Source organism: Vanellus vanellus (assembly GCF_965231255.1).
Source record: "Vanellus vanellus genome assembly, chromosome: 11".
Lineage (NCBI taxonomy): Eukaryota > Metazoa > Chordata > Aves > Charadriiformes > Charadriidae > Vanellus > Vanellus vanellus.
In genome coordinates, this window is record NC_138916.1 from 14,527,166 (window position 1) to 14,543,176 (window position 16,011).

The 16,011-nt window shown below is 37.3% G+C and overlaps 1 protein-coding gene across 1 annotated transcript in view; it reads left to right on the forward strand.

The window, feature by feature from the left end:
- Window positions 1-751: 751 nt before the first annotated feature.
- The window catches only part of ADAMTSL3 (ADAMTS like 3), a gene marked incomplete at its 5' end in the record, with an annotated part of 185,190 nt that continues 169,930 nt past the window's right edge, over window positions 752-16,011 (forward strand). Inside the window, one exon of the mRNA XM_082488623.1 lies at window positions 752-826. Coding sequence (XP_082344749.1) covers window positions 752-826 — 75 coding nt within the window. The remainder of the gene's footprint in view (window positions 827-16,011) is intronic.

Consider the following 16,011-nt stretch of genomic DNA (forward strand, 5'->3'; position numbering starts at 1 on the left):
GGCTGGGAGGAGGGGAGGGAGGGCGGGCTGTTTGTGTGCATGTATATTAGGGGTGCGTGGAACTTGTACTATTTTGAGATCACTGTGGTAATGAAAAAGATGCATTGACACTAGGAATTAACAGAATTAGCAGCATTATTACATGATTTTTTTCTTGTTGACAATTTTAAATTGAAGTTTTTACTAAAAGTGATTGACAGTTTCATGTTGGCCCTGTAATTATGATGATTGTTAAAATGATGCATTTTTTTTTTCTCTGCCCTGATTGCTTAGTCTCTGAGCTGTTATGATCAGAGCTTTTAAAGACAGTGCAAATAACTGCTGAAGTCCCAGGGCTGGTCTCTCAGCTTTGAGTGGGTGAAAGTGCTGGAACAGTACATCAGAAATCCTGTGCTCCTTGGATTTTACTTTCTGGAGATCAAGATGGGAGAGGTTCCCAATTTGATAAATTGACTTACATTCAGGAGAAAATCAAACTTGCCCGCTATTGCCAGCTTCCCCAAACCTTTCATTTTCCCCCTTTCTGTTCCTTAATTGGAACTACCTCACCCTGCAGGCTGTGCTCATGGCATGCACTGTGCGTCTGCTTCTCTGGCCAGCACAAAACTCTGGTGTTTGCATTGCATTTCTTCCAAAGGCTGGTTCCATGCCTTTGCCCAGTTTGCTTTAGTCATTGAAATTCTGGCGGAGCCCACTTGATTTTGTTTGTAACTTGAAACAATTTCTCTCAGCAGAGTCTCGAGGCGCGAGGATGGCCAGCCCTAAAGCCACAGGGCTCTCCTGGGAGATCGCTTGGCTTTCTATTGCTATCTATGCTCACCTACAGGTAGGTAATGAACTTGTTGCTAGTGTCACGCCTCGTTCTTTATCAGATGATCTTGATGCACACTTTGAATTACTGTTTTTTAAACAGAAAACAGCTGAAGGAACTGCTCTGTAAATAAAAGACTCCTGATGAGAAGGTTTTCCTTTCACTGAACTGAATTTCAAAGACATCCATGTGGGAAATTAATATTCTTTCTCTTCCTAGTAATATTCTACCTGACTTCACTATATGGGGACCAAAGGGAGATCTTGCCAGATGTGTAATGCCATGGGTCTTTCTAGGCAGCCCAGCTGCTTTTTGCTCCCAGGAGGTTTAGCACCTGATAAATGTTAAGATACTGTAAGTGACAAGGGTTATATAAATACCTGGGTAGAAACATCTAAAGCACTTGGAAATCAGTGTCGGGGGATAAGGTGGTCCAAAAATGTTTTTGCTTCAAGTATTCAATGAATACAGGAACCACGGAGGAAAACCATAGCTGCCAACTGATCTATTGCCTGACACATGAGCCTAATCAGTTCCAAGAAGTGAGTATTTAAAGAAATATGGTGTGCTGGCATGCAGTAGAGATGTTGTTATAGCATGTCATTCTCTATACTGATAGTTCCCACAGCACAGAATATTTCAAGGATTCTTCAGTCTTAAATACACCCAAATTCAGAAATGCGTAGAAAAGGACAGCTAAATAAACTGAAGAATATTTTTTGAAATAAATAGCATCATTTTTTGAAGTATTGCAGTAGTTTTTGTCCAAACAAAGTAAAATCTTGGTTTTAAATAAAATCAGTGGTGCTGTTTCCTGTAATACCATTGTGTACTGTTTGTACTATTGCAATGCTGAGAAATGGGGGTTTCAAACTGGAGCTTGGTGTACTGGGCATTATATAAACATACATCCTGAAGAATTTTGAATTGGATAACACAGCAGGCAAAAATAAGTTCAAAATGAGTATGAAGAACTGAGGAGACTGTACTAGACAACTGAGTAAGCTATGGTTGAGTTAGGGTGGTCTTTGAGGTTTGTAATGGGGGTTCAACCCACCCTCAGTAGCACTGCTGAGTGCACTGTGAGTCACTCGACAGCTACCTGTTGATGAACACCTCCTGTATCTGTATTATGGTTGCAGCTAGACATGAAAGTATGTTGGTTACGTAAGTAAAGGACTCATCATTAAAGATTATTATTCATATTGATTGTGCAGTAAAATGCATTACATTCAGTGCATGTCCAAGCAGATAGGACAACAGTTCCTTTTGCTTGCATATTTCTTATGCAAGAACAAAAGCATTCCTGATTTGCTGTGCCTATTCAGCGTGTATTTTTGTGTGCAAGCACTTGAGTGATGCTGTAATAACCAGCCCTATAAAACACTGAGAAAGAAGTATGTAAATTTCACTTAATAGTTCTGTTCAAGATGAGAGTAGAAGTTCAGAGAAGGGATATGTCAAGTTTGTGTTTGGGCCTTTTTGAGACTTTTTTTTTTTTTTTTCAATATTTTTCTTGTATTTTTGCTTTCATATTTTTCTTATTGTAGAACTGGAACCAGTAGTGGCATAGTTTCCTCTTCTCCACAAATGGTTTGGCATAGCTTCACTTGTCTCTTTGTAATAAAAACAACCCAAACACATTGTAGTAATCAATAGGCTATTGTGAGTAGCTTTATGAACGTTACAATCCAGGTCAAATTTTTTGGTCTTGATCTTTAAAATATTCTAATCTGTTTGGCATATTTGAGTCATTAGCACTTAACCCCGATCTTGTAGGAGGCCCTTCTGCTCCTAAGTTTTAGGTGTTTTATCACAATTTTAGGCACATTAAAGCTATTTTATATTATTTAACATAACATTTTTTGTATCCAGTAACCATTAATTCTTTAATTGGTTGCTTGGGGCCATACTATGGGGACCACACACCGTCATTCTACCCTAATATTGTACCATAGCTTCCACTTGTGTTGTTTTTGGCTATTAAAGTGCTTATGTCTGGAGCTAATCAATTAGAAACAATTGGATGCTGGGCAAGGTCACAAGTCTGTCGTGTCACTTATGTGCAATTGATTAATTTCATCCTGCTTGAAGCAGGTACAGAATAAAATAATGGCCATTTTAAAAGAATGTGGTGGAAATGTGGTATGAATGTAACGCAAAGAAAACTTTAACATGAGAAGTTGTGGGAAAAGAGGTAGCTGTTACTGAGAAGAAATGGAAGTTAACTTTGGTTCGAGGAGCCCTTTCTGATTCTTTATAGCATAGTAACAAGCACAGCGTGGTGTTTAGCTAGGCTCCAAACTGAACTCTGCCCTTACAGATGTGCAGCATCTCAAGTTTGACAACATTTTTGTCAAGGGCAGATTGGTCGCTGTACTAGTAGGCAAGTTAGATTTCATAGGATAACCCAATGAATCGTTTACAGCTGAGCTGCTTGTTCATTAAATGTGTTCTGTGACCAAGAGCAGTGGTGTAAATGACTCGGGAGGAGATCACTTACAGGCTAGACTTGGCTGTGTTCTTTTGCAGACATAGAGCCTACTTTTTCTGATATGCGCCAATATAAATGAAACAAATGGAAATGCATTAGTCTAAAGCCAATTGTAATCCAAGCAAATAATGTCCGTATGTTTTGTTTTTTCTTAAAAGCAAAGGAAAAAAAACACCACCACCACCAAATGTTAGCAGCAACATGGAATAATTTGTTGTTTCTAAGGATTTAAATGATGAATGTATCCAAAGAAGTTACTGTATTCCACAGACTGTATGTATTTGTGAACATTAACTATATCCTTGGCTTTGAATGTAAATATTCATGTGTATTTATTGCTAAATATGGTGTAAAAAGGCTCTTCATTTTTCTCACATGGTAGCAGATCAGCGATCAATACTACAGATTTTAGGAGATGGTTAAGCTAATAAACAAAATCAAAGTGTCCAAGTCCAATTTTGCTGTTCTTAAGTGATCTCTCGAATACATAAGGCTCCATATTGGTAACTGAAAAGGCAGGATGTTCAGCCTGGTAACCAAATGCTTCTTAATGTTACCACAAGGTTTTATTACCCCATTCAACTAGATGCTGTTTTATTTGTTATGAAATGCATGTAAGACTGTCTATCTGCATATACTTACTAATGGACTAATGGCAGCAAGAAATAATGGCTAGCAGGTTCATCTAGACAAAAATGTCATCAAGAATTTTACACATGGATTCATTTTAGATATTCTCTAGTATGTTGTTTACAAATCGGGAACCTGCCAATATTTTCTTAGGTTCCTGCAGTCCAAAAGAAACCCTCTACAAGTCAGTCCATTTTGCCTCCAAAGGCCGGGGGGTTGCTGATGTCCAGGGAGGGAAGAACAGCAAAGACACCATGTCTGGATATTTAAGAAGCGTTAGCTCTGGGTTTCTGTTGAAGGGGAAGTTTCATAGGTCACATCTTCATTGAATAAACTGTTGGTTGCTCCCATGATTTATGTTTCTGCAATCCCTGCCTGCGTTATGTTTTTTTTTCGAAGTATCTGTGATATTATTTTGGATATAAAGGATATACATACTGAAAACATTATCTTATTCAAAATGATTCTGCCATAACCAGTATGCCAAAAACTACCAACATAGTAAATGCCTTTAATTTTGAGTTTCGCAAGGCCAAAAATCTGATGTCCATTATATGACATAGTGGGCTTGGAGACCATCTTTGTAGAAAACCTTTGGAATATTGTTTTACATTCACTGAATGTATTGCACACCGATGGTCAGAAAATAGATTATGATCTACATGCCATACAACAGTAAGGATTCTTAAGTCTCTGTAACTTTAATCAAAAATATCAGGATGAGATTTGCAAGTCCAGAGTTAAATCTGAAGCAGCTTTGCTTTTTTTGTAGGCAGGTTGCAGTTTTGCACCCGTCTGGAAATTTGCCATCAGCCTCTACAGGCCTGTGGTTTTATTCTTAGTTTGAAGATGAAATGCCTCTACTATAGACAAATAACACTTTCGAGACTCTGTAGAAGTGTAAAATATTCATTGTTATTGAGAAGGTTGTAACTTGGTGACAGCATTACCACAAAACTTATGTAAGTTTCTAAACTTGCTTTGAATTTATGACCAATAATGATTGATCAGCCAGTGCTTACAGGATCTGAACTGCTGTTACCCCCAATTTACAATTGAAGAGTTGAATTCCCTGAAAAATTGATGAATGTCTTGTGACTTGAGACACAAACTATGTATGAATACTTATTTTTTTAAAATGTATTCATAAAAAATTTAATTCAACTATGGGAGATGACCAAAAGTACAGATTATATCAGTGAAGGGATCCTTTTACTATGTCATTTATTTGTTTTCATTTTCTCAGTAAATATTTTTATCATAGCTATTAGGAGTGATGCTTGCAGTGATACGACTCAGGGAAATCAGCTCAAGCATGGTCCAAACCCCATTTGTTCCAATGCTGCAAAGGTAGTTTTCAAATTCTGTATCTACCCTTTCATACATGGGTATCAGTGCTCACTGCTAAGAATTTTTATTGAGGTTACACTAAAAATTGGGCAGAGATTCTCAGATCAGTTGTGTGTAGAGCTACAAATTGCTGGTTCCAAAATGAGGTATCCAAGAGTCAAACACTTTCAGAGAAGCCTCCAGTGTAGGAGTAAGCTTTCACAACACCAGTGGCTTCTAATTTCTCTTTAAAAAAGTAGTGAATAAATGAAAGAATAGGTCTAGGATAACCTTTGGTTTTAGGAGATATTTGAACACTTAGTCATTGATAATTACTCATTCGGGTCTGCTTGGTGCAGCTGGATCCTTCATATTCCTTACCAAATTGGGGCATAAATGGCACTGAGGTGGCAGTTTCGCACAGTGCACCAAATTCCATTCCTGCCTTTGTGTCACAGAAAATGTAGATGATTGATTGTACTGATACTACAGCCCTTTTTACTGTTTGTTCAGAAATCGTAATTTGGCCATCTGAAATAATGAGTTTTGCTTCAAAAGAACATATATTTTAAAAACTGAGTCCTTTTTATTTGCTTTTACTTCCGGAACCTGTAGGGTTCACATCTTTATGTCTTTATCTGCAACTTTGGGGCTTGAAGCTTTTCTTAAAATGGTTCTCTGTGTTCATCTGAATCCAGGAGTTGGCATTTACTTAAACACCAAATATAATGAGGCTTGCAATGAAGTAGTAAAATTTATTAATTTAGGTGATAGTGGGAGCAGATTTATAATTGTGCCTCTATACTTGTTTATGTTGTAAAGCTATGCAAGAAATCTTTGGGCATGAGTTATACCATACTGTGCAAATGTTGTACTTTCCTGTTAAGTCAGTGTGGTGTTAAGATTTTATATAGTTGATAATACTGGTGATAAAGTCTTGTGGCTGTGTACAGTTCAACGCAGTCTTACTTGAACAATTCCAGTGTAATTCTTATTATGCAAAAAGTCTGTAAAACAGAGAGAGTTTGTGCATGGTGAAAGAGTGGGTTTGTTTTTGAAGTATGGCTTGCCAGTGAGCACAACATTCCAGGAGGGACATTGGATATAGCCATGGCAACTCTGGAGAGACAACTAAGACCCACATAAGAACTGTATAGCACTGCGGTTCTGATATGCCCTCTGCACTCACTTTATTGTCACTGATATACAAATAATTCCTTTAGGTTTTGGAAGCATGTATAGAACTTTCTTTCCCATAAGAGAACTTTTCTTGATATTAGCTGAACTATGTGGACTGTCAAGTGCTTTTGAATTTAAGGGTCATATTTTCAAAATGGCCTCACTCCAACTTCTAGGAGGAAGTACAGTTCTGCAAACTCACTTTTTGATGACCGTCAGCTATGCAAGGGTGCTAAACTTAATGCAGATATAGCAGCATTTTCATTTTAAACACAAATACTGGTAAGTGCTTACCTGTATTGGTATGTGCTTAACTGGATTTTTTGAAACTAGTAACAAGGTAAATTTCAATAAACCCGATGGGAATCTGGCATTAGGTGCCTTAGGCACTTCCAAAAGTCTGGCTAAGCATTTGTCATCATATTTAGCTGATTAAACCAAAACTTTCAGCCTTAAAACTCTTTTGAAAGAATAAGTTTCTGGTTTGTAAATTCTAGTACCTGGGTATATAGACATTTTATAATAGTCAAGAAGTGTAAGTACAAGCATCATGTGTTTATAAAGAGAGGACGGTTTTTGAAAACTTGGCTTAATATATCCCTTCCAGACAGCATATTACATAAATTGTTTAGGAACAATGTTATTTCTGTTTCTAATTTTATATTTATTAGATTTAACATCATTATGGAGAGAAAATGAGAACAGTATTCTCGGTCTGTTTTGAGAAATGTGGTTTCCAAGAATTGTCAGTTTGTCATGCTTCTGGATCCACTAGAAACACAGCGAATGCAAGTCAGCTCAACTAAATTGTGAAACAATATTAAAAATGCATTTACGATTGCAATTACTAGATTGTTGTTGTATGCTAACTGCTGTCATTTTTGTCACGGTGGGAGGTTGCAACTGGTTAAAGATGCTGTTTTGTAGAGTTAAATAAGTGGAGTATTTATTTATATGTGGAAACATGTATTTCTGTATTTATGTAATGCTTTTTCTGTCATCAGGTGCTCTGCCAAAAATCAAAGCTGCTTAAAATTTACAGGATACAACCTCTTGTCAGTGCATGCAAGCAGAACAGGGTATCATTTATAGTGTGTATATGTGAAAGGACCTATAGAGGCTCACTCTATAGTAAATGCAGAGGTGAAGAGAGTTTTAGCTGCCTGATCTATTGCCTTTTAGTATCGTAGAAGTAATATGACATGGGCACACCTGCACCGCTACAGAATGCGAAGAGTAAGGGATTGTGTTCTCTCAAGCTCTGTTTGACAATAAATGTTTCCTGGCCTGCACCTTGCAGAAGCTCTGAGAAGGCTGCAGAAACTGGCTTTATTCCCAGCTGGCTGATTCAGCAAGAAATTAACTAGCTCAAAAAAAAAAATATATCATCCCCCCCCCCCCCCCTTTTTCTGCAGTTTCCATGCTTGTGTTTGTCACTGCTCCAGGCCATCTACTGGCATGCAGAGATGGGAAAGGACAATGCAAGAACTGGTTCTGATACATTCAGATTTGCCTCTTCTGATGGAAGTTTTCCTTGCTTTCCAAGTTACTGCAGCGTCTTGTTGTTGTAGCAGTGGTGTGGAAGCAGAAGGCTAAACAAGCTCAGTGCTCTCTGTGGATGTATAACAAATTAAATATCCTAAAATATGATTTGGCTTCCTCTCTTGAGTTTCCTTTTATTAGATGTTTTCAAAGTCTCATTATTCATTTGGTATTTTTTTTTCTTGGGCCTCCAAATAGTTTTAAACTGTTCCCTAGTTGACTAACATGGATGTTGGCTGAAAAAACCAATAACATAGTAGTGTCTTGAGTATTGCCTGCTTGGTAGATGATGTTCTAGTTGGAAACTGCCAGGTACATCCAACATATTATTGATTCTTTCAGCTGATCTCATCAACACTTTTTTTAGAAAGTAGAAGAGGGAATACATCTATTGCTGGAGAGATGTTGTGTATGCTGTATGCTACGTAGGGATTTTGCTAATGCCACTAACTGATAAGACTGCTGGAACAAGCTCTGTTTTTGTGGCCTGATTTTATAACTTTGTTTATATGAACATAAGGTGTTTTATGTGACTAACTATGACACTTTTCCTCTAGATTGGTGATTCTCAGGTAAGTATTTTCACGGAACAGCCAGCTCAGAGCTTGGCAGCATTTAACAGTGCAAACTGAATGGTAGAAAATGCTATGAAAGGAAGGTGTAAAACAAAGAGTATCATCCTTTCACTGAGTGAATTCCTGGTTTGCCCACACTTGAGTACTGTATACAGTTCTGATCCCTTTGTGAATGGGGTGGAAAGGCTAGACAGGGATCAGCTGGTAACTTGTTTATTCCGCTTTAAGAGCTGAGTGCCATTTAATGAAACGACTAGGAGACAGATTCAAAACTATGAAAGCTGGTTGTCTTCCATGTAATGATCTTTGGCGTTCCTTGCCATAGGGTTTTTTTGAGTAGAAGCTTACATGGATTTCAGGGAAGATAGGACAAGTACTAAGAAGATCCACTAAGTACTACTGTATAGACAAACCACAGCAGACTAAGAAAAGTAGGTGAGTTCAGGACAGTGTTCCGGGGAAGTATTGTACATCCTTGCTCTGGGTGTAATCGGAGTGTCCAGTTATGGCTGATGTTGGAAGCTGATGGGCTAGATGGATCCTTTGTCTGAACGAGTTCAGCTGTTCATATGTAACTTCGATGTTCCTTGGGGCTACCCTTGAGGATCATTGAAGTAGAACAAATCCTAGACCTACTGTGACTTATGACTCATCATGTAAAAACTAACGTTAAAGAAATCTGTTCTCCAAAATCCAGGTGTATTTGGAGGTATGTCCTGGACACATAAGAACTTGATCAAAACCTATGTAGGTGCCTACATTCTGAGCTTCTTTGTGTCTGCCTGGAATATTTTTTAATTTTACAACACTGTTATTAAATTTTTTCTTTACAAACATTTTTATTATGTTTCTGGCACATTTTCAAATTTTAAAGTTTTGGAATGATTTTTAAAGGAAATTCAGGCCATCTTGCTTAATTGCTGGAGTAGTTTTCTTGTTTTTAAACAAACACTGGTATTTCCTTGAACAAGATAAATAGAGAAATGGCTTCTGATATCTTAGAAAATAAGGTTTGGCTTAAATTCCACTTTCATTATGTGGTCAGTCCTTCTGTAAGACACAAATATTCCAGACATTTTCCCTGCATGAGTGAGCACTTACCTTCACCCCAGTGTGAAACTGTGCACCCAAATGCTTTTCCCATTTCCTCTTCCTACCTCTTTCAGTTAACTTTAGAACACAATAGGTTGGTTAAAACTGTAAGAAAACCTCCAGAATGCCATCTTAATGTATGGGTTTTTACCATGTAGCTGTTTATCTTCTGCTAAGAGGAAACTATAAATGTATTTTTAATGCCAGGAGCTGGGCTTAAAATGCCATTACTTATCCAGTGGGAATAGATTTGAAAATTAGTAAGCAATTAGATCAGTAGGTAAATACATTTTACTTAATCTTGCAAGTCTCATGGTCCTTTCAAATATCCGGTTAGCATCACCTGTTCTTAACTTGCAACCTTTTAAATCTTTACCTTGTCTTAAATAAAAATTAAAAATATACAGAAAGTTTTCCCTTTTAAAGTAACATTGCTATTTATGAGATGAATTTTACTTTAAAAAAAAAAAAAAACTTGCACAGTTTCTTCAAGGGCAACAGAGATGTACTGTGAACACTAATCTTCTCTTGGAGAAAATTTCTTCCTGTAGATAACCATCTTGAGAAGGGCCTTAGCTGGGATAACAGAACATGTGGGTCTTGTTCTGATCTTTTGAACTTGCTTGAATTATGTCCTTAGCAAAGACCAATGATGTATTTGTTTATAATTGCTTATTTTTCTTGCTGAATTTAGACCTCTGTGAGCCATCTGTCATATGTCACATAGAAGCCACTATTTAGAAATGGGGAAAACGTAGGACTTGTAGACTCCTTTATTATTTCAAATGTTAAGACCAGTCCTTGAGAACACTAAAGAAAAGACCTTGTCCTCATCAACTCTACTATAGGAGTGTCCCATCATTCCTTGTCTGCCAAAAGCTCACACTGAATCAGTGGCAATATAAGGACTCTCAGCCTAGGCACTATAAAACCTCAGTCCTGAAAAAGATCCAGGGTGGGGAGCCCTGTGGAATTCATTAGGTTATGGTGCCACAAGCAAGACCTTATTTCGTAAAATTCTGGCTTTCTGCTCCAACAGTACAACATTCTGCACTTGACTAACAGTGCCAGTGAAGTCTGCAGGCGCTTTGCCGGAGACATCAGTGGGAGTTTTTCCTGAGTAAGACCTGCCCATAGGAAGCAAACTGAGGCTGAATATCATTAGTACTAACTAGTTGGTTATCATATTTCCTGTTGTGTAGTGTGAATCATTTCATCTCTTCTTCATGTAACTGCTCAGGACAGATGGTGTTTAAAGCTGTGTCTGCAGCTGTTAGTTTTCTTGAAAATTGACTGTATTTATCCCTCTGGAAAAAAAGCAGAGATAATAAAAAAGATAATTTGCCTGTTGCTTATAAACCTTGCAAAATTTGAAGTGATTTCCATTTTTTTACATGTCACTCTGTTATTGTGTGTCATTGAGGACGATTTTATCAGGTGTTCCAGCCCATCCCTATTGGCAGGAATTTCTCCAAACTACTGCAGAGGGAAACATCAAAACCAGTCCTTAGAGCATGTACGCTATTTTTCAGGAGAACTGAAGCAGAACATGGAAATTCACTTTAAAAAAAAAAAAAAAAACAAAAAACCAAAAAACAACAAACCAAACAAAAACCAACAAAAAACCCCCCCAAACCAACAAAACCACCAATATGACTGCCAGATTTACTATATTCAGAAGATTCTCTTTGAACCTTTTAAGGGGTTTCACTCTCCACTGCGCGGTGCAGTTCTGCTAATGAAAATAGAGGGAAATAGAAGCACACCATAAATAAGGAAGATATAGACAGTTGATTTCTACATGTAGCATTTTGTCTGTGCATATGAAAATTGACATCATGGTGTTGGAATGTTGACCGTGTTTTGCATTTTGCTAGCTGCTTTTACTGGAAAGCATGTGTTTCAAAGGGAGTTTTCAATTTTTATAAGTCTTTGCCTCCATAATAGCTCAGTCTTATTTTGAATGTAGACTTCAGCTATGAATAAAATTTAACTCATGAAGTAAGAGATTCCTCTGGCACAAAACGTGAATGAATTATGCAAACATTAACCAGTAATGTGCATGTCTGGATCAGAATAGTCAAAGCCAACCTTTAGGTTCCACTGTTACCACTCAACATTGTCTTTCTCTGTTCAAGAATGTCTTACTCTGAGAGTAAGGTTGCTGAGTTCTGAGGAACTCTTCTCAAGAAAAGCTGTATTAAGTGTGGAGAGAGCCTATTTAGAGGCACAAAACTAATCCTTGGTGGGGAATTTTCACCTATGTGCTTTCTTAGCTTCAGGTGTGTCTGTGAAAGAAGGGAGCCAAGTGAAGAAAACAGTCTAGCAGCAATGAAGAAGTGGCACTAGCCCTTCATCTTGAGAGTAATCATACAGATAAAATTGGCAAAATTCAATTAGATTATCTTTCAGTAATGGGCAGGCCTCTCTCTTTAAACCTTAATAATCCAACTCATTTTCCCAGAGTTTCAGGGTTATATACTCGTAGAAAGTTGGCAACCCAAGATTCCCATGTCATCAACTCTATCCAGTCTCCTGAGAGAAGAGTTTCCTGGTACAACATCCTTGCACCTGCTAGTTCTTCCCCAGCTCTTCTCAAAATCAGAGCACTCTTCATGAAATCGGACCTCTTCATGAAATTATTCCATGATACTCAAGCAGTTTACTAATTTTTATAATAATGTAATTCATCAAGTGACATGAGTCTGATCCAGTTCCATTAACCTGTCCTTGTGATGAAGGACCCAAATTCTTGGTAACATTTTCAGTGTCTAAGGTTGATGCATTTAAAAGAGACAACTATATTATTCTGAAAAATTACATCTGCATCTTCAAGTTAAATCAAAAGTATCTAGTACCTGTCAAAGTATATATGCATTTGTCTGCAGAGAAACACTAGCACACTTTTTTTTTAAAGGAGCATTTAACACCCCTAAAAATATGATTTCCCTTTTTAGATTGTAGTGTGCAATGCTGAAAACCTCAATTCACTGCTAAAGTTTTAGACTTTATTCCTGTATGAATGCTGTATGGAAATATGTGTATGTACAGTGTATGTAATTGCACAAAGTCTCAGGTAAACTGAGATTGTCTTTAGTTGAGTTTTATTCTGAATTGTGTTAGATAGCTGCAGGTTCCTGATGGACTCTTCTTCGCATATAAGTTACAGGGCTGCGGTAAAAAAAAACACAAAAAAAACAACACAGTTATTTACCCTGGTGTTATTTTTAGTTGAGAAAGTAGACACAATCAGATCTTTCTGCACAGCTAAATGAGAACATGGGTCAAGAAAAATGAGGAGTGATGGTTCATGTTGAAGGGTGATGCAACTTGCTAGGCTGAATACCTGCTTGAACTGGGGCTTGCAGTGGCATGATTGGTCTTGTAAAATGGGGGCCTCTTTGCCTGATCTATCTTGTGTTGGAATTGGCTTTTTTAATTAAGTAGCTTAGAAGAAAATCCTGTTCAGAGCTGCATAATTAACACTAGATAGGTCATGCATTGTATATGGAGCGCTTGAATTGAAAAAATTTAGATTGGTGGGGACAAGCTTGTTTCTAACGGATCTTGCTTTCAGAAGCTGTTGTTACTCTTTGTGGAGGCATTTGCGTCGATACTTGATAAGTTCTGTTCAGCTTTTAAAATGCTGGTTTAGCTCATCTACATCCATTCCTCTTTTCAGAGGGCTGCCCAAACAGCCTATGCTGTTTATATGGGCTGTTAGTACCAGAGGATCTCTGCTGCAGTAGTTGTTTTTCTTTCTCTGTGGATTTGTGTGAGGATTGGTGTGGTACTCTGCTCTTCTGCAAGGCACTGCAGTTGCAAAGGCCTCTCAGTAGGATCAGTCTATTTGTGGCTGCTACACAGGACACGTAAGAGTTCACATTTTTCAGACACATATAAACTGACTCACAGGGCTCTCACCTATCTGTTATTTTCCTGTATCTTGCAAATAAAAAAAGTAAACCTTAACCAATGGAAAAAATATTCATCATGACTCTTAAAATTTCATCAGAATATTTCAATGTAAACAGCTAAATTTACATCTCAAATGTTCAATTATTAATTGTCATGATAGCTACCTGACTTTTATTGGTTATTCTTGGAATCCTGTTTCAAGTGTAGCAAGATTTGTGCAAGCTTTATTGTTAGGGGTGAAACTTAAACTTTATTGGTATTAAGTGTTTAATAGTATAATTTGCTGCATATGTTGCAAATACAAGCTGCTATGAATAGATCCTCTGTAAAAAAAAAAAAAAAAAAAGGAAAAGGCATTTGATATGTTATGTATGGACTTAAATACAATATGTTGTTATTTTTAACTAAAGGAAATTATAAGAAGAGATTTGCAGAGAAGGGTTTATTCTATTAACCTTAATATCTTTAAAACATTTTGCAACTGAAGTTGAATTTGGTTTCTGTATTTTGACTTTGTTTAAAATGTGCTGGTTATAACTTCCTTTGTTCCTTGAATATTATTCTGAAAATAGTACAAATTGGCTGTTTTTCATACACACGAGGAGAAAAATAGTAGTAATAGTAAGCGGAATATTTAAGTGGGGTGCCCTGTCTTTCTATTTGTCTACTCACAGTAGACTTGCAAGGTTTCCTGTTATAATACTGGAAAAATTTAATGTAATTTTTTATACCTTGTAAAGTACTGGGAGAAAGGCTCTCTCTTTTCTACATGTCTTCAGCCCCCAGTTTTCCAGGAAGCAGTAGTATGGAACACATTGATTTAGAATAGGTATCAGGTTTTGGCTTGATGCTGAAGGAGCAAAAGTGGGAGGGCAGCACAGCCCTGTGTTTTCCCAGTCTGCACGAGGCATTTGATTAGTCTGTGAAATGCTGTTGATTGGTTTGGAATCTTACGGCTTTTTGACAATTTGGAATGATTTTGTGTTTGTAAATGGCAGGAATGAATAGTTTTGGCATGTTTTGAGATTCAGAGACCATATTAAATCTCCTTGGCATAGACATTTTGACTTGGAGATTTTATTATTGTCCCATACTTCCTTTTAAAGTGTGTAGTTGCTTCTTTGAGGATTTTATTTAAGTCAGTAATTAGGCTTTTTTGAGAAATTGGTTGTGGTTTTTTATTGAATGATTTGCTGTCAGCCCCTTCCTCTGTTATTAAAGCTGGAGTAACACAAAATGAGGGAAATCTCTGCATGCATCATCTTAACTATTAGAAAGGAAAAGCACATAGTGAAGGGACAAATCTCATTCAGTCATTTTTGGGTGGTTTTCTTCAGGAGGGCAACAAATTTCAGACCTTGTGTGGATGTGTAGGATTCCCTTCAGCCCTTCTACCAGCAACTATAAAAAGCTTGTATAAAGGCAGAGAATAATTACAGCCTGAGTCAGGCCAGCAAGTTGGCTTTTTTCACTATAATCAGGATAAAAGAACATCTCTCTTGGCAAAAAGAATTGGGCTCTGAAATAGAGATGTTCTGGACTGATAATTCCAAGTACAGCCAAACTTGCAAAGAAATACGCAGGTTAAGATTTATATTTGGGTCTTGTTATTTAAAATGGATGCTGTTTAGTTGTCATATAATAACGTTTTACTTTGTATAGAGTGCAGAGAAAGCCAGGCCTGTAAAAATTGCAAATGAAAATAGGATTACTCCCATAGTTAACTTCAGCATGGCTTAACTGTGGGAGTGAGACTTATTGTTTACAATTTGTAAACCAGTGGAGAATATGAAGAGATGTATAATTATGCAGGATAAGAATAGATCAACTGAATTATGAAAAGCACAGTATTTCACACCACTCTGCAAATTCACTAGGTTGTGTAGGTTCTAGCTTCTTTAGTTTCTAGTGTCACAGTTGTATTCAGTCTGAGAAATCATGCATACATAGGGCAAAAGGAATCCTCTGCAATTAAATAAAACGGCGAATTAATTTATTTCCCTGCCTTTGCACAGTCCATTGTTCTTGGATTCTGTCTGTATTTTGAAAAGTCTTAGAATGCTAAAGACAAACATGAGAATCTGGAACCGTGCTAAAGCTTTAGATATTGAACTGTTAGGGTTGGCCTCCTAGCTCACATTAGCTTGTACTGGCAAACTAAGAGCTGACTGGGGCTAAGAAAATTCAGGGGAGGTTATTGCCACAGATCCATCCAAAACTGCTCAGGAGTAGTTGAAAAATATTCTGTAGGAATAGTGCCCTTCTGTAAATCTTTAAAATTAAACTATGCTGTCAAGAATTCCGTTTAACCTTAAGTGCAAATGGTAGCAGTAAAAGAGAAGCTGCTAGATATGCAAGAATAGGTGATTTTGTGCTGTTGGTTAGAATCAGGCTTGTATTGGGAACTCTGCATTTCCCCCCTTGCCCTTGCTTTTAAAAGT